General features: G+C 42.5%; 1 protein-coding gene across 1 annotated transcript in view; it reads right to left on the bottom strand.

Annotated features, from left to right (window-relative positions):
- The window catches only part of KATNAL2 (katanin catalytic subunit A1 like 2), a 266,628-nt gene that overhangs the window by 90,016 nt on the left and 156,540 nt on the right, over positions 1–20,072 (bottom strand). Inside the window, exons 7-10 of the mRNA XM_069218894.1 lie at positions 16,017–16,115; positions 15,827–15,904; positions 11,490–11,588; positions 9,940–10,003 (exon numbers count right to left, since the gene is read on the bottom strand). Coding sequence (XP_069074995.1) covers positions 9,940–10,003; positions 11,490–11,588; positions 15,827–15,904; positions 16,017–16,115 — 340 coding nt within the window. The remainder of the gene's footprint in view (positions 1–9,939; positions 10,004–11,489; positions 11,589–15,826; positions 15,905–16,016; positions 16,116–20,072) is intronic.

Raw genomic sequence — 20,072 nt, 5'->3', positions numbered from 1 at the left:
TTATTGAAATTGTGAAGCCTTTGGAAAAATGCAGTAAATAGCAACACGCGACTGCACGAGGCAAAACCACATGCGAGATGCGACATAGCAAGGCCGGCTTTAGGGCGGTGCGGCCGCACCAGGTGCTGACCAGGATTGGGGGGCGCTGGCTTAAGGGGGGCGGTGTGTTTAGCAATAACTTATGAAAATTGCGATTCAAAAGCACCTGATGAAAAGTTCCTCGTGCGTCCAGGAATTCAGGAAGCAATTAAAATGCCAAGCTAACTCTTGTGATTAATGCCCCTGCTAGAGAGAGAGTTCGGAGTTTTGTGTAGGCTCTTCATGAAGGAGCGTGGAGGGTTAATGCGCCTGCTGCAAAGAACAGAACTATATTTTATGTCGATAGCTGAGTTGATTAGTGAAGCAAGCCTTTACAAGTGCTTTAAATCAAATGAATGTATGTGAAAGGGGGGCTATAAAGAGATGAGGGGCACATTTGCCGGTGGTAGGGAGGGAATCCAAGGAGGTGGTCATCGGGTGGGGTGCAAAAAAAGCCCGTCGCACAGGGTGCCACAAGTGCTAAAGCCGGACCTGTGACATAGGACTGAGTATTGGAAAGGCCGAGATGTATGGCTCGCATTGTAATGTGACAGACACCCTCACACCGAAGTGATGCAAAGTTAGGGTGACCATACACCCCAGATTTGCTGGGACAGTCACGTTTTTTTGGGAGCTGTCCCAACAGATTTAATCAAATTTGGCTCATGTCCCGGATTTTTAGAGGGGGTCGACTGAAAATAGTGAGAGGCACTTTTCTGGGTGTTCCAAAGCAGGGCTGGTTAGCAGTTAGTATAAGCAGGAAAGTTAAAATGGAGTATCAGAGCTTTTGTGAATTCCAGCTCTTTTTGTTCCATTCTAGTACATTGTAACTTTCCTCGCGACACAAGATTCTGATACCCTAGCACTCTAAGGGGTTAATTTTGACTTCAGCTGGAGGTTTTCACCGTCCACCAAAGTCCCGCAGTCAGGTTGCCGCCAGTGCGGCCGTCTTCCTGCGGGCCAAGCGGGAAACAGCCCACATTATTGAGCCGGCGGCAATGCTGCAGTGCGTAGGGTGCACCAGCACTCGTCGCGCTTTTCACTGTCCGCGCGACAGGGCTGGCAGTGGGAGCCCCTGCACTGCCCATGCCAAGTGCATGGACAGTGCAATGGTCCCCATGGGTCCCCCTGCACCACGTCTTCGCCAGCCTTTACATGGTGGCGCTACCGCCATGTTCAGAGAGCTATGAATGAGCAGCTAATTGGATGTGCTTAGCCAGTCTTGAACTCAATGGAGCAAACACTGCATACATTTTAAATTACTAAATACATGAAAACTAACAATACACTGACAATTACTCTTCTGACTTGACAGCATCCTTTAATATTTTCTTAAAACAAACATTGGCAATGCCAATAGGTCTTGCCTATGCAAGAACTATTGGCTTTGCCATTGTGTTTTAGCCATTCTGTATACAAGTGTGGCTACTGTTCAGCATAGTAAAAGTTACTGACATATAGGAGAGAGGTGTGTAGTGGAATGGTGTGAAGTGGAGTAGCATAGAGTGGAGTAGAGAATTGTAGAGTGGAGTGGCGTGAAGCACAGTAAAGTGGCTTAGAGTGGAGTGGCGTAGAGTGGAATGGGGCAGAATGGAGTGGCATAATGTGGAGTGGTGAAGAGTGGAGTGAAGTAGGGTGTCTTAGAATGGAGTGGCATAGAGTGGAGTGTTTTAGGATGGAGCATAGTGGAGCAGATTGTCAGAGTGGACTTGTAAAGAGGTTCGTAGAGGAGAGTGTCGTAGAGTGGAATAGAGTTGTGTAAAGTGGATTGTGTATGGTGTGGTAGCACAGTCCCATTCCAGTGAACACATTTTCAATTGAAATGACAATTACATTTGCACAGACATACATTTTTACTGATAAAACTATACAGCGCGCAAAAAAATAATGTGTAGAAATCAGCATCACCTAGTACACTGATTTATTTTGATTTTATTAAAATGTTTGTTTTAACCACACTTCAGAATTACAAAAAATGGGCTTCATTTATGCCTTCCTTATTCTGATACATTGTGAAATATTTTTACAGTTCATTTACAGGCATTTATATTTTGTGCTAGAAAAAAATAACATCTAAGAGCCTTTTTAAATTCCCATACCCAGCAGGATTGTCACATAAATTCCTCTCACTTGGCAGCGGAGAAAGAAAAGTACGCACCAAGCTCCCTGGGAGACTGAGTCTAACATTTGACAACTGCCCTTCGATCAGCATGCTCAACCTTTATTACACACCAGGAACCGGGGGTGGAATATGTGGACAACACTATCGAGCTGGCCCCCTTGCTTCTGTGGTGCTCGGTCTGGGAGAACCCGCATGCCTCGATTGACAGGGAGATCATCAATGACCGTCTCCCATGCGAGAGGGGCCTGAAACTCCCATGGCGTGCTATATTTAGACCGAAACGACAATTTTTGGGAGGCTGACTCTTTTTTTCTAAGCTGATTGTTATGGCCAGATCTGATCTGGCCGGGTGAAAACTACTTTGAAGTCGATGAGGTGTGGTCTAAAGGCGGAACATTAATTTACTAAAACCACTATAAGGGAGTATGAGGAGCTCTATAAGACGTTACCGTAGAACCATACTTGGAATGGTTTAACAGCTCCCGGGACAGAATGCTATTAACCGAGTTTAGGTTAGACTTTGTGAGATGGCATCTTGGTTTTCCTCTCGGTCAATTTGCCCCATCCAAAAGACTGATATCTCCATGTGACAAAAGCTCCCTGTACAGCCTGCTGCATTTTTCCTTTTTCTGTCAATTGTTTTCTGATGTTACCAATAGGTTTATAATTCCAGTCATCGGGGAGTGGGGAATCAGAAGCCACGGTGCAGGTCTGGTTTACTTGCAACAACTTGATTCCCCATCTAACTGTGTAAATATTAGCCCCTTTTTAAAATGTGCTATCAACAGAAGGAAATCAATGTTGTTTTAATTGGACTGAGGTTTTTTTTACTCTTTGGCTGGGTTGCAACATCTGATCCACGTAGGGATTTGAAGTGGCTGTCGTTTACCTATGAAAAGAAGTTGGGTAGGCCATGTGGATTTTATTTACTCAATTTGTATAATTATGGGCAATGTACATTGGGCCTTATGAAAACTGTTGTTATTTGACACTTGTGCTTTATTTGCTATATGCATTTTAAATAGCGATGCCACTTTTATGGCTACCTTTGAAATCAAGTTTGACTTGGTCCTCTGTCTTCGAATACATAGCAAATGTGACAATATTAAAAAAAACAATGTTTAAGGCTTGTTTATTGCTCATTCACTCCAGCATGGTTATTTTGGGGGTGTTTCAGCACCCCCACCCTCCTATTTCCAGTGCCTAGAATATTGTTTAAGGTGTGCTATTGGCAACAAGCACTGGCCAAAATATACAAGCTGATAGACAGGTGATTGTTCCTCACAGGCATGTGACACTGATGACGTCGAGTGGCAGAGATAAATTGAATCAGACATGCAGAAAGACAATAGGCAGGAAACTTTTTTTTAAGAAATGCACCAGTTTGTGATTTACAAACCACAAAGCCAACGGTAAACAATGGGCAGAATGCATTCCCAGGGAAGATTTCAGAATGTCCCCAAGATGTCTTTAACAAACCAAACAGTTGCGCTCTCTCACAGGCTTTGACCTAAAAATGGCTAACCCTTTTTCACAAAACATATAACATTTGGTCCATTCCAACAAAAAAAGAATAACCACGATTGTCCTACCTGTAGTAGTCATCTTTCTACAAGTGTTGATAAGACTTTAAAATCCTCCCATCAGCTCTCCTAGGCATTCCACACTACATCCACATAGTAACTTGTAATCCACAACGAGGCCATGCAAAAAACCCAACCAGTTTATACCTTTTTAACTTCACAAGATTAAACCCTGGTTTTCAAGATTTCTGACCTTGCTTTTCACACTGGGAAAAATGGAAATCCAGGTAAAGCATAATAAACGTGAAAATATATTGCAAATAAAAAGTCCTGTTCCAAACAAGAAAAGCTGTATATAGGAAAGGTAATTTCGCCCAACACTCCCATACATACTACCAACCCAGCATCTCAGTTGAACTGAATCCACAAAAGTCAAACCATCAAAACCCGGAAATAATTTTGGGAACAAATGTCCCATTCCAAAGGAGAAAAGATGCACATAGGTAGGGTACTGAAGATGGGTAATATAAACTACACTCCCTACATACCAATATTCCAAACATATGCTTGGCCAGCAGTTATCCACAGCACAGACTGTTTTAAAAAACAGGTCTAAAAACAAGGTAATGCTGGAATGCAATTAAAAAAAAAGAAGCATCCACATTTTTTTTTTTTTTTTTTTAAACAAAATCGAGCTGTGGGAATCTGCTTCAGCAACCTGCATGGAGAAAAAGGGCATGCAAAATACACAAAATACGACATTTCTGAAATCTGTTAGTCAGACCTTACAATAAATTGCGTGTTATTATTATTTAATTTTAAACATTTTTTACTTCTAGTGACTAACACAAGAGATGCTGAAACAAGAGGAATGTAAAAAATGGCTGCAGTAAAAATTAAAAAAAAGGACACTTGCTCGCCCGTAGAAAGTAATGAGAAAGTATAAAAGCAGTCTAAAACACGTAAATAAAATGTTCATAAAAGTGTAACAATGTGTATTATATATTCTTAAAATTCTCGCATTAAACTTTGTTGTATTTATTTTTAGGATTTCAATTGAAAAATGTTTAATTATTTTCTTCACTAAAATAAATGTTAAAATAATTACTATGTCTGTATTTTTTATATTTTAAATGTTTTTGCATTCCACTAGATATAGCTAATTATATCTGTATTTCAATGTTACTTTATTAAGTGGTTCTATAAAGATTATATTTTATATACATACATTTTATATAAATTAAAAATTGTTCATTATTGGTTAATTGCTCTTAAATGTTTATATAAGTTTGATTATCTGGCTTTCAATGTTAAACTGCCACAATCCTTATTTAAATAAAGAACCTAAATATAAAAAACCCCAACATCAAGACACCCTTTTATAGAATTAATGCCCAAGTATTAAGTTGTTGCATCCCTCAAACAATTAAAACAATCTTCCAAAACTAATGCACTCCCCACCCATATCCACTGTATCCCTTACATCCCACTCCTAAAAAGGTGTGAGCATAATTTGAAGGTAAAGAACATTTATTCATAACCCAATCATTTTTAAACCAATGCTTGAATATAAAACTCCTATAACCCATTAAAAAAAAAAATACTCTCCCAAACCTAAAATTATAACTTAAACTTAATAAACTCGCCACCCTTACCTCCTATAACCTTTGCACCCTGCTCCTAAAAAGTATGCAAATAATTAGTTGGCAAATAATATTTAGTTTATTAAAAAAACACACATGTTCAATCAAAACATGAATACTTTAATATAAATCGGCCACACCTCTTCTTATACTCTTGAAATACTCTCACCCAATTAAAAGAAAGTATCTCAAAATAAATACACTTCCAACACTCAACCCATTATACCTTTTAACACTTAAATCCCATTGCAAAAAAGTGTGCAAATGATTGGTTAGTAAATATTATTTATTAATGAAATACTCCTTTACTCCTTATCCCTCTCTTTTAATTTTATAGTACCCATAAGTCCCTTACTGTTACTTCCTAACCCCATTTTTCTCAATAAATGTAACTGCTTTAGTTCCTACTTTTAGGAAGAGAAAAACCCAGATGCTTCTCATCGGTTGTTTTTAATAGATCAGAATCTAAACCCTTTACTTCCTACTTTTTTGGGGGATATAACCGCCAAACCCCATATTTTTAAAATAAATGTAACATCTTTACTCCCTAATTGTGGAGGGTACATCTCACCAACCTCCGATTTTTTTAAAATAAAATGTAACACCTTTACTCCTTACCTTTTGGTGATAAACCTCCCCAAACTCAGGGGGTCATTCTGACCCTGGCCGTCCATGACCGCCATGGCGGAGGGCGGCGGAAGCACCGCCAACAGGCTGCCGGTGCTTCCTGGGCGATTCTGACCGTGGCGGTAAAGCCGCGGTCAGAAAAGGGGAGCCGGCGGTTTCCCGCTGGCCCAGGGAATCCGCCATGGCGGCGCTGCTTGCAGCACCGCCATGGGGATTCCGACCGCCTTCCCGCCAGCCTATTTCTGGCGGTGTCCACCGCCAGAACCAGGATGGCGGGAACGGGTGCCGTGGGGCCCCTGGGGGCCCCTGCACTGCCCATGCCACTGGCATGGGCAGTGCAGGGGCCCCCTAACAGGGCCCCACAAAGATGTTCACTGTCTGCTTTGCAGACAGTGAAAATCGCGACGGGTGCCACTGCACCCGTCGCACCCCTGCAACTCCGCCGGCTCCATTCCGATCCGGCTTCATTGTTGAAGGGGCTTTCCCGCTGGGCCGGCCGGCGGTCTTCTGGCGGTCGCCCGCCGGCCCAGCGGGAAAGCCGGAATGGCCGCCGCGGTCTTTTGACCGCGGAGCGGTCTTTTGGCGGGAACCGCTTGGCGGGCGGCGACCGCCGCGGTCAGAATGACCGCCTCAATTTTTAATAAAATTCCTTTACCCCCACTTAGCCCTCACAGCCTTTCCTTACCTGCGCTTACCTTAATGTGTAGCAGAAGCGGGATAGTACAGGCATGTGTGGTAAAAGTATATGCAGGATAAAGACTGTAGTAACAGCGTGGCATGGTAAAGACCATGCTGTATAGGTAATCTACTGCTGACACGTTAATTTATGTAAAGATACATAAAGCTTCAAAGCCAGTCACTGCCAGGATATCATTTAAGTACTGAACGCAGCTCATTTTACAAAATAAAATTCATAAATTTACGCCTGTAACTTTAGAATTTAAGTGACTTTCCTTTTTTTATTCATTTCTCACAAAGCTCCAGGAGTACTTCTGGGAAACCGTGGCATCAGAGACCCCACCCTGAATACAGATTCCTGTCCTTAACAAGAGTAAATTCTCAACAGATTCCAAGTAGAAATGTGCTTAGCAAGAGTCCCCACAAACTTGGGTGAGGTTCGCCTAGTTATGACATCATCCTCACCATGGAGTTCTATTTCCACACCCTAGTGTAGTTTTACACAAGTAAGTCACTTTGCACATGTAAATCCATGTATCTGAATAAATATTGACATTTTGCACTTTAAGGTAACGAGTAGTGCAAATGTGTGCACAGATTGACTTCTTAATTGGCCACTAACCGATTTAATGTCTGTTAAACCACTCCACATTCCAACAATATTCATACTTACAGAGGAAATCTCCTCTAGAAACTACATAATCCCTATCACCAGACGTGTCAGTATCTGAGCAAGTGGTGAGCAGCACCAAAAGAAGCTGAAGTAGGCATGCATTCAAGCCCCTGGAATGAGAAAGTCATACCCTCATCTAGGTTACCCTGCATGATCCCAGTGATGACGTCCTTTATCTTATAATATTGCATGATGGAATGTGAGTTGAGACATCGTCAAATGATCACTGCTATAGCACTACCATACAAATGTATTCAAGCGCTTGTGGAATCAGAACAACAACCGCATACACTTACCGCATACAGGATTTAATAGATTTTCTAAATGAGAGCAGTCACTCTTATTGTTCTTATATCACATTCAACAAGGCCAAACCCCTCTATTCTTTTCTTCCCTTTTCTATGTTTGACCCTTTATTAAGTTGCCAAGTAAGAAGTGGAGAGAGAGAAGTAAAATGCAAGAGAGACAAGCACAAAGCCGAAAACCCCCAGAAGATAAGACTTTCTTTGGACTATAACTGATTGTGTACTGGGAGGTGCACAAAGAAAATGGAAAGAAGGTGAAAGATCTCTGTGGGAAACGATTGTCATTACAACAGGCGACAGCTAAATGCCACAGCACTAATTTAGGCAGAAGTGATAAACAGCCAGCATATGAATTTTAAAGTATGTTAATCAAAACAATACTGTAGCTAACAGCTGCAATAAACAAAAGCAATCAAATACTGCATTGTGATTGGATAGATGCTGTGCACAGAGCACACAGTCGTTTATCAATGTTCTTCCTCAATTTCAAGAGTTGCAATACATCTGCCATTATGAAACTAAAGCTGTGCTTTAAATTCAAACACATCATAAAAGCCAGATTAGCTTCTGACAGTGCTGAATGCTCTTTAACTTGTACACAATGTCCTACAATACAAGCAGTGCTTAAATGCTAGATTAAATGTCCTATGCCTTAAAGGTATTTATTTTCTTTAAACATCTCTTCTCTCAAAAGTTGAGAGTCCTAAGCTGGACTGCATCATACAATTTGTATATTTTAAAATAAACAGCCATGTTCTTGTGATTTTATGTAGAAAGCCTTAGGTATCCATGGCACGGACTGTGCAAGCTAAACTCAAGTGTGGCTTAAATTGTGTGTATGTCGTTACTAACATCAGGGAAAGCAGTGTGAATGGAAACAAAATGTTACTTACCTGTAAGAACAGGTTTTTAGCTTGAGACTGTTCTAGATTTACATACTACCCAGTTATTCAATCTAATAATTGCTGGGTACAGAATGAACACGTACCTTTGGATATCGGACATAAGGACTCACTATACATGCAATACACCCTTGTGCGTGAACGCTGGGGAACAATGGTGTACTGGCCCTGGGGGTGGCTGTCTTCCTGTCATTGCACTGCCAATGTCTCCCTCCCAGTGCAAATAACCTGTTTAAAGTTGCAAAAAGTTGAAATGCCATTTCGACCATTTCTGTTAATCTGGGGTGCAATCTTATGTCAAAATAGAGATGGGTATGTGTTTTGCTTTCCAACAACAACAACGTCTTGCAATTATCCTTGTTCTCCGGATGGGACACAATTTAAGATTTCCCTTGAGCAGGCTGCCTTCTGGGAGAGGCCCTGCGGTCTGAATTCCCTGTCCATGGTTCGCACAAGGAATGAGTGTTTTTGAGAGCATTTTGGCAAGAGTGATGGACAGATTAACCCAGGCATGAATCAACACAGCTGCTGCTTCAATTGGAAGGGAGTGAAGGGAGTTTTCCTTACACTTCAGTCATTCGATTCTCTTCTACATGGCCAGACAGTTAAGGATGGCCCATACAAAGCACAGCCCCCCTCCCCCCCCCCCCAAAAAAACACGCTCATTTTCAGTTCTGCCCATACACTTCTAGGACCTCACTTTGTGTGCAGCCACGATAGGCTGGATGTGCACAGCCTGTTTCTTCCTGAGGCTTCACAGTGTGGTTCTGAGGACTGTGGAATACTCATCAGCCTATGCCGGTGTGTCCCTCGGTTCTTCTAACAGTAAAAGGCTATATTCCATCAACTAATGCAGCCCCCCATGGGAGAGTGAGGGTATATGAAGAACATCTGCATTCTGGCCTAGTTTTACAGTCCAAAATCCATGTCCAATTGTCACTTGGATCATGCCTGCAACAAACCACATTCCTACCTTATATTAATTCTCATTTTCAGTTTGGTGAAAACGTGTAAATCTATGCAGGTTGTAGGCGTCCCTGTTTAGCTGCCCCTCTTGTCCTCCAAACCTCAAACCCACCCTCCGGGTTTCTAGTTCTCCAAGCTTGCAAGTGTCAGGTCAGGGAACTGCCAGGGCAATGTCACCTGGGATATTTACTACTCAAGAGGCTAGCTAGACAAAGAGAAAGGATTGTTCATGTCAACGGAGGCGTTCCTCACTGTCCTCCAGTCCACAAACGAGCTTCCATTCAAACAAATACACATAGAATAATCTGTTTTTGTTGTTTTGTTTATTTTATTTTCGAGCCTTCTTCAGTGCAGGTTAGATTAAGACACAACTTTAAAATATGTACTTTTTCCGAGGAAAATATAGTGTAGATCATATCTACCTGGTGGCCCATAAAGCAGCAGTCCTTTCCACGGTGATAGGATTCCTGTAAACAGCTGAGGATACTACAACATAAAGAGCAAATTAAAGACTAGTAATCGAGGTAAATATACATTAACTGCTGATATAATAAGAAATTAAAAACCCAATTGATCTTGCAAGCTGGTACTATAGTTATGGTATTTATTGTAAACATATGCCACAAAATTATAATAAGAAAAAGAAAACAAAAATCATGCTACCACATAAACCTATTGGCCATATGCTAGAAATAAAAATTTGAAATGAAAACAACCCATAGCATATAATTTAAATAGAACAATACAGGTGATTCAAGGCAGGCAGGTGTAGAAACCCTTTATATTTTTAATTCATAATACAGGAAAATATGATTTTTATTGGTGAAAAAGGTACTATAGGCTTTGAATTACCATAACTTCAGAACATATTTTAAGTGCAAAATGGTAACAATAAAAAAAAAAAATAAAGACTAGAAAGAAAAAACATTTTATAAAGTAATGCATTGGCCACACTGGTGTCATGTAATAATGTCTGTATCACAGTCGAATATGTTCTAATTTTCTTGAACTGTACTGTACTATTCTCAATAAAGACATATTTAAAAAAATATATAAACTATGGAAAGTCAATTAATATGCTCATAAGCCGCAAATCAATCATCATTAGTGACACAAACATCTCTCTGTCTGATACCTTCACCTTGCACTAAATACACCAGTTACACAAATACTGCACCCTCTAACAGCTACAATGTTAAGGAAATATGTTGATTTGCCAAATTGAAGTTCTAGTTAGGAGTTCGTCAGGGGGTTTGAACCGTCTGCCGAACTTCCGACGGAGAGGTTGCTGCCACATGGGCTACCTCCCCACCAGAACCATTAAGAGTTTCCCACTGAGCTGGCGGGCGGAGGCACGAGGAAACCGAGGTTTCCACCCGCCAGCCTAGCAGGAAACAGGCAGCAGCATTGTTGCCAACTCGTAATCAAGCCAGTGGCAATGCTGCCGACAAATGATGCACCAGCACCTTTGCAATATTCACTGTCTACACAGCAGACAGTGAACACTGGCGATGGTACTTGGCAGGGTGACCCCTGCACTGCCCATGCCAAATTCATGTGCAGTGTAGGGTCCCCCCTGTGGCCCCTGCACCTGTTCTCCACATCCTTTTCATGGTGGCATGCAGCACTGCCCTGGCTGATTGCGATCTCCGCCACCGCCAGCCCGTCGGGATCACGGATCCTGGCGGTGATGGTGGTACCCTGGCAGTCTAACCACCATGGTGTTAATGTGGCAGTTGGACCGCCACTGCGAGGCTGGTGGTCACAAGACCGCCAGCCTCGTAATGAGGCCCTAAGTGATTTCCATTAAGTGCCATTCTTGGTCTGTATCTTTGAAAGTAAGCCCATTGTCACACAGATATTCGAAAATACTACTTTTTATAGCACACAATCACTACAAGAAACAACATATGTTGGTTTCTCAAGACAGATCCCTAACTGACCATAAAAAAATAAACCAGCAAGTTCTTACCCTTATTGGATAGACAACAGCTTCCTTAACTAGTCGTTTGGCTTCATCGAGGCCGATAATATCATCCCACCTGACGTTGGGATTCTGGAGATAAATGTCCTGTAGTATACAGAAAAAAATAGAAAGATTTACAAAAAACATATTCTAACAATAAACATGGTGTCATATGGTTTGATCGAATGAGACCAAGTAAAAGTCTAAACAACACAGGTGAATTTAACTATTATACCATCTTGTCACACTATAAGTTCAGGTGGACATGCTTTGCCAGGAATGTTTATATAAATGTTCAGATACAGTCATGAGCCCAGATTGGTCTAGGACAAACTCTGCGTGGTTGACGTGGTTGAGAATGAACTCAGTGAAGTTTGGGATGTAAACAACTATCTTTGGATAGCTAGGACATTCCAGTACACATCAAACTGTCCCAATTAGGGACAGAAAAGTATCCCTGCTATTCATAAGAAAGACGCCAGTGTAGCAAAATTCTTAGCAAAGGATCTTGGAATGAAGGTCAGTCCAAATGAAAAGCCATGTGCTGATAACACTCTACTATGGTCACCAAGAAGAGGATTCTTCTGCTTACTGCAGAACTCACCAGAGCAGGTATAAAAAAAAGAAGCATCCCTCTTTTAAAAGTAAGTGACCAGGGAGCTGATGGCGATAGTGTGCAGCGAAGGAAAGGGATGTTGCGAGGACTGGCTTTTCAGTGTGAAATAGGAAGGAGAAGGTGAAATGCCAGGAATTCACCTCCTATACTCCTACAGTCTGGAACACCACCATAGTCCACATGTGCCCATTTTCATCCCTTCCCCACTTCACAAAGAGCACACAATAGCAATTATCTGATGATAACATCCAGATGCCGGACCCTTCTGAAGCGTTATAATTTCCGGTCACCAATCCACTCCCCCACCATCCAGCCATGGTCTGCCATATTCCTTTTTTCCTCAACAGTCCATGTAGGATGCACTCTACCACCATTCCCGCATCTACTGTAAAATCCATTTTAATGCTGTATACTTTTTTACCCTCTGCATTGCCGTACTCTATAAGGTTCTGTTGCCGTTATTTGCTAAACGTTTTTCTATTTCAATGAAAGTGTTAGCTTAACAGAAATGACGTACAGCGATACATATTGGAACTCCGGGATGAGTAATAAAGATAATCTGTATTTAGAAGAGTCAGTAATGAGTGAGACATTATTCATGCAGAAAATGGATACAAGGCTCATATGTTCAATCAATCAATCAGATTTCTTATATAGGGTGACTACTCACCCGTAAAGGTCTCAAGGTGCAGTGGGTGGGTGGGGGGGGGGGGCAGCATCGCCGGTTCAGTTGAAGAGCTAGGTCTTGAGGTCCTTCCGGAATTGAGGCAGAGATGGTGATTGCCTAACATGCAGGGGAGGGAGGTCCAGGTCTTTGCAGCGAGGTAGGAGAAGGATCTTCCTCCAGCCGAGGTCTTGCGGATATGTGGCCAGTTGAGCGGAGCAGAGATGTCTGGTGGGTGTGTAAAAGGAGAGGCAGTGGTTGAGGTATGCAGTTCCTGCATTGTAGAGAGCTTTGTAGGTGTGCGTGAGGAATTTGAGGGTGATTCTCTTGTCGATTGGGAGCCAGTGGAGATCTTTCAGGTGTCTAGTGATGTGGCTGCGTCAGGGGGTATTCAGGATGAGTCTGGTGGAGGTGTTCTGGATGTTCTGCAGTTTCTCTTGGATTTTTTGGGTGGTGCCAGTGTAGAGTGCATTGCCATAGTCGAGTCTGCTGGTGACCAGAGAATGGGTGACCGTCTTTCTAGATTCAGTGGGGATCCACTTGAAGATCTTACGAAGCAGGCAGAGTATGTGGAGCAGGAGGACAAGACAGCATTGATTTGGTGGTTCCTGGAGAGCGAGGAGTCCAGGATGATGCCAAGGTTTTGTGTGTGGTCTGTTGGTGTGCGGGGACTTCCGAGCACTGCGGGCCACCAGGAGTTGTCCCAGGCAGAGGGGGTGGAGCCCAGGTTGAGAACTTCGGTCTTGTCTGAGTTGAGCTTGAGGCATCTTTCCTTCATCCAGGCGATGGCTGCCTTCATCCTGTTTTGGAAGATGCTCTTGGCGGCTGCTGGATCGCCGTTGAGGGAGAGAATCAGCTGGGTGTTGTCAGCGTAGAAGACAATTTTGAGTCCATGGCTTTGGACGATGTCTGCAAGTGGGGCCATGTAGATGTTGAAGAGGTTGGGGGCTCAGGGAGGAGCCCTGAGGCACTCCGCAGCTGATCTCTGTAGGTTCTGAGTGGAACATTGGTAGTCTATCTTTCTGTCTACTGCCGGTGAGGAAGGAGAGGATCAATTGTAGGGCTTTGTCACAGATGCCAGCGTCATGGAGTCTTGCGCAGAGGGTGTGGTGGGACACGGTGTCAAAAGTGGCTGAGAGGTCCAGGGGGATGAGTGCTGCCGTTTTGCCTCGGTCGAGGAGGGTTCAGATGTAGTCTGTGGCGGCGAGGAGGGGGTCTCAGTGCTGTGGTTGTAATCAATACACATAGGCCACACTCCATTTCACTAACATAATAAGGAAAATGTCGGCAAGATTACACAATATCAGAGGGATATGTTTTTGAACACTGAACTATCCTTTTCCAAACTCTTCTAATCTGATATATTATATTTAATTCAATTGAAGTGAACCAAGTCTATTCCAGGAGAGAACAGATGAATATTATCCCACTGCTGAATACACAATCCCACTCTCTAGTCACAGACAGACAATGAGACTGTGGGATGCCGTCCTTTAAGAAAACCTCAATTCCAGTCAAAGCCTAGACTTTGTATTAACCTTTGAGTCTAGCTATGCCACATATCATTTCCAATGTAAGCCACTAAACAAGCAATGGCAACCTCATAGGTCTGGCTATATTGTAAATTAAAGTGCATCATCGATGACTGGCAAGTTTGCTTGGGTGGTTTTGAGAATGGGAAAGTAAATGTGTGAAAGACTCAAAGGCTGGATGGACGAATGTAAGAGTGCATAGAAAACTGACTCATTAACTGAGTGTCTGGATGGAAGGAAAATGGGTGAGTGCATGGACGATTCAGTAATTGCATGCATGAGTGAATGTGTGCATGTTTGAATGCCTGGATGGCTGCTGGAAGGTTACACCAATCAGATGGCTGAGACCTCAGACTGCTACAGAGATACTATTATTAACAAGCATTTGCAATGCAACGGGTCTCGCGTTTGCTCATGTTAGAGCTGATAGCGTTGTAAACTCCTAACCCGACTTTTCACCTATCGGCAAAAGTGCATTTATGTAATTAACCCGAAAAAGTGCAATTAACTATGTAAAGCGCTCGACTTCTGCCAAGCGAAATCTCGCTAGTAAATTAGAGAAAAAGTAGTCCACGAGCCGGACAGAAAACAGCGAGCCTCGCATGTTTTCTGTACTTGGTCGATGCGCTCGAGGAGGGCTAGCCACCAGAAAAGGCATGACGTATTGATGCCTTCGACTAATGAAAGCAAGCAGATTTTATTAGGCAAGCCCACGAACCAATGAAAAACACTGACGTTACGTCAACAGGGCTCCGAGCCCTTTTCTAAACACTAAAGCGTCTCGCTGCGATACGCATGCGCGAGCGCATGCAACGCAGGCACGACCCTAAAAAGGCAGGAATTACTGATAGTATTTCAATGCAAGCATTGCACCACATCTGGGAACCCCGAGCGAAGAATAGCCACAACATACAAAGAATTACCACGTTTGTGCCAAAAGTGCCTAAAATATAACAAGCTTTCCCACTATTAGGCCTGTTAAAGTTTTAAGCAGGACTGGGTACCGCTGATCCAAGAATTCTTGCAATATGCCATTATGCGTAGTTAGATAAGGTCCATTGATCAGTAACTTTGCTGCATTAGCAGAGTAGCAACATCACTCATTAATCCTAAATACATCTTTATATGTGCCCCATTACTTGGAAAGTATAAATTCAAAAAAGCTTTCCAGGACTGCCTGGAAATCCCCTACTGGCAAAAACACAAAAACCTGACCTCATGCCAGTAGTGAACCTGTTAGTGAAGATGTTTGAAATTCCTTTTAGAACTAGGCAGTGTGCCTTATATTTTTATTGGCTAGCTCAGTGTTCTCTGAAGGTTAACTAAATGGACACTGAAGGTCAATTCGGTTTGAGGTAGAAGACTTTCAGATTTAGGATTTGCCTAAATCAATTTGCTCAGAAGGAAGACTGTTTGCTGCATTCCATAATATTTTAGAACACATCAGAACTTGCAGTCAAGCTAGCTTTCAAGCATATAGATGGAAACATATTTATCTGACTAAATCAAAAGTTTACAATGATGCTCTTACTCTGCTTATAACTGTTGCAAGTTCTCGCATCTCACTGCTCATTCCAATGAAAGCCGTCAGTGGTTTGATCAACCGTTCCTGGACAAAGGAGAAAACCAACATCAAGCACAATAAAATAAGCCAAAGATCCATCTTTATACCTACAGGTCTTACTGTCAGAATTTAGTTCATAAATCATAATGTGACTTACAGATGGATCAGGATTACTGTTCAGGCTGTTTAAGGCGATCTCATTTGAGGCTCCTTTGATCGCGTCTTGAATTAGTCCTCGGAAATCAATGACTTGACCCTGAAGATAAACATTACACAACATGGCTTTCAAAAACAAAATTGCATCACTGTTTATTCTGCAGGAATTACATTAAGTCAGAAAGTTTCGGCTACAGTATAGTAAAGTTAGGACAATATGACCAAGAGTAGAAATCATCACAGAGGTAAGATTTCATATGTTTTTCATACAGCGTTATCTGCAATACATGTGTATGGTGCTACACAAAGACAAGATAGAAAGAGTTAGGACATTGGTCTCATTGGATTAATTGATCATTATTCTGGATATCATTGATAAAACCTGGATATAGTATTACAAAATATCGTCTAGACAGTAGCGCTGAAAGAAGTCACCTAAGGGAGGCAGAGTTGATCCTAGAGATGGGTGTGAGGTTCTATCATGTTTTTGGATTACACTAGATAATGCCTTACCTTTGATGTAATGAGCATGGATGTCTTCAGAAGGAGATGCTACTGTAGGTACCATTTTGATACAAAGTGTAATTGTTAAGAGGGATGTCAATTTTCTACCCAGCCCTTGACATAGGCACTAAACATTTTTAATAGTGTGGCAAATATGTAGGAGCATTCCAAAAAGTAGCAAAACCTGTGTAAGCCCGTCTACTGAAGGCAAGTTAAGCTTGAAATTGCTCTTATTAGCAAGATATGTATAAACATAGTGAAATTTAAATGAAAAGGTTTTAAGAATTACCATACATAAACACTGTTACTGTTAAACGGTGTGTTTAAGGGAGGTGGATAAACAGATAAATGTGCCTCCTAATAAAATATTCATGACTACATAAAATTAGATGGCATGGAGAAAATGGTCTTAAAAAGATTTTACATTATATGATAATACAAAAGATTCAAAATGCAGGTATGCAATTCATTACTTTTGCATTGAGATAGGAGGAATAGTTTCCTCCATTGAGAGGAAACACTGCATCAAATCAATAAGATACACCTGCCACATGTTACATCAGTTTGCCTCAGCAGGCAGTCTTTTGTACAGATATAACTCTCCACTTATAATACATTGTTTATAACTTCAGCACAGCAAAAAAATTAGAAAATATTAAATTCATATGGAAATATAATCCCATCTGCCTTTTTTGTCATGTAGCATTATGGAGGCAGGGAAAAGGTAAGTAGAAGTACTTGCTGGCTAACATGAAAAAGCCATACGTCACTAATGGAATTTCCTGTCTGTTGTGTAAGAAACGCTGGCCTCCTATAATAGGAGAGCTTGAAGCTTAATAAAGAAGAAAGACTGAGGAGTTACCCAAAAAAAGGAAAATGCTACCTACCCAGTAACTATCTGTTCGTAGCATATAATGCTGTAGATTCACATGCTATGCATACTCCTGTCATCTAGTGTTGAGTCTGGAGTGGTGCAAGTTGTTTTTCTTTGAAGAAGTGTTCTGAGACACATGATCGAGTGACTCCTCCTCGCGATGCGTCGCTTTTCTCTCCCGTAAGGGAGTGATGTGTCGTTTTCTAGACGGGGCACATCGGATCCGTGCAGGTTCACAATGATTTTGACGCCCAGCGATGATGTGTGATAAATTTGGCTGCACGGTAATGAAAAACCGCGATGCGTGGGGTTTGCATCGTTTTCAGCAGCCACACGCGGGTGTTTTTCGTCGTTTCTCCAGCCACGATGCAGATGATGCATCGATTTCCCAGCTGCGATGCAGGTGGTGAGTCGATTTCAGCCGCGAGGCAGATTGTACATCGTTTTTACAGCTGCGTTGCAGGTGGTGCATAAAAAGCTTCTCTGCACGGCTTCCTGTGCGTGGATTTCAGTCCTTGTTCTACCAGCTTCATCTTTCAAGGGCCCAGGGACTGGACAGGGCATGACTTGGCAGGGCAGGAGTCTCAGCAGAAAGTCCAGGTGCTGGCAGAGGAAGTCTTTGATGAACCTGACACTTCAAAACAGGAGACAAGCTCAGTCCAAGCCCTTGGAGACACTTCACAAGCAGGAATATACCACAAAGTCCAGTTTTTGTCCTCTTTCAGGCAGAAGCAGCAACTACAGGCAAAGCATAGTCACAGGCAAAGGGACAGTACTCCTCCTCCAGCTCTTTAGCTCTTCTCCTTGGCAGAGGTTCCTCTTGGTTCCAGAAGTAATCTGAAAATCTGGGGTTTTGGGTCCACTACTTATACCCATTTCTGCCTTTGAAGTAGGCAAATTTCAAAGGAAAGTCTCTGTTGTTCACAAGATCCTGCCTTGCCCAGGCCTGGCTCCAGACTCACACCAGGGGGTTGAAGACTGCAACGTGTGAGGGCAGGAACAGCCCATGCAGGTGTAAGTGTCAGCTCCTCCTTCTACTCTAACTCAGATGACCCATCAGGATATGCAGGCTACACCCCAGCTCCCTTTGTGTCACTGTCTAATGGAGGTTCACAAACAGCCCAACTGTCAGTCTGACCCAGACAGGGAATACACAAGTAGGCACTTGCCCACTTTCTAAAAACCAACTTTACCAAAAGATGTATTTTTAAATTGTGAGTTCAGAGACCCCAAACTCCTATCTCTATCTGTTCCCAAAGGGAAACTACACTTAAAGATATTCAAAGGCAGTCCCCGTGTTATCTTACAAGAGAGATACAACAGTGAAAACAGAATTTGGCAGTATGTTACTGTTAGGACATGTAAAACACATCAGTACATGTCCCACCTTTAACATTCACTGCACCCTGCCCTTGGGGCTACCTAGGAACTAACTTAGGCGTGCCTTACATCTGAAAAGGGAAGGGTTGGGCCTGGCAAGTGGGTACACTTGCCAGGTTGAACTGGCAAGTTAAGACTGTACAGACAGACTCTACAATGGCAGGTCTGAGACATGATTACAGAGCTACTCATGTGGGTGGCACAATCAGTGCTGCAGGACCACTAGTAGCATTTGATTTACAGGCATTTGGCAACTCTAGTGCACTTTACTAGGGACTTACCAGTAGATCAAATATGCCAGTCATGGAAAAGCCAATTACACATACATTTTACACAGGGATCACACCCGCACTTTAGCATTGGTCAGCAGTAGTAAAGTGCCCAGAGTAACAATTACCAGCAAACACAGAGTCCAGCACACAGTCAAAACATGAGAAGCACAGGCAAAAAAGATAGGGGAGACCACACAAAGGATGCCAGGTCTAACAGGAGGACATGAATGAAGTGGCTCAAAAAGAGGGCCCATGAACCTGGTGAGCACAATGGTGAGGTTCCAGGAAGGTGCATGTGGTACACCTGCTGGAATGACCCTTTTAAGGCTTTCCATGACAGCTTTAATGACCGAGATTCTGAACAGAGAAATATGTTGTCTGGTCTGTAGATAAGCAGCTATAGCTGCAAGATGTAGGCAAATGGAAGCTAGATTTGGTTTCTGTAAGAGGAACAAGTAGCAAATGATCTCTTAAACAGTAGATTTCATGGGGTCAATACATTTGCGCTGAAAAGTAGCAAACAAAACGTTCCCATTTTGTAGCATACCATGCTCTAGTTGTGGGTCTACTGGCTTCCCCGAGAAAGTCCATACATTCGTCAGGCAATCCTAGACCAAACTCTATGAGCTCAGGAGTTATATCGCAAGGTTGACTTACTTCGGGGTCTGGATGTCTGATTTGTGCTTGATTTTGAGTGGGAAGGTCCGGCCTGTTGGGAAGCTTCTTGTAGGGGACTATTGATAGGTCTAGCAGTGTGGTGAAACATGGCTGACAGACCAAGGGGCATGATGAGCAACATTTGCCTAATCCTCCGAACCAGAAATGGAATGAGAGGGAGAGGTGGAAAAGCGTAAGCAAATATCCCTGACCAGTTCATCCATAGAGCGTTGTCCTCAGATAGAGGGTGTCGATACCTGGAAGTGAAGCTTGGACAGTTTGCATTTTCTGCTTTGGGGAAAAGGTCTATCTGAGGAGTTTCCCGCTTTGCAAAGTATGGTTGAAGGACTTGTGGGTACAGTTTCCATTT

Source organism: Pleurodeles waltl, chromosome 1_1, assembly GCF_031143425.1.
Source record: "Pleurodeles waltl isolate 20211129_DDA chromosome 1_1, aPleWal1.hap1.20221129, whole genome shotgun sequence".
NCBI classification, from domain to species: domain Eukaryota; kingdom Metazoa; phylum Chordata; class Amphibia; order Caudata; family Salamandridae; genus Pleurodeles; species Pleurodeles waltl.
The sequence above is the reverse complement of the archived record's forward strand: the minus strand, read 5'-3'. Positions and strand labels throughout refer to the sequence as shown.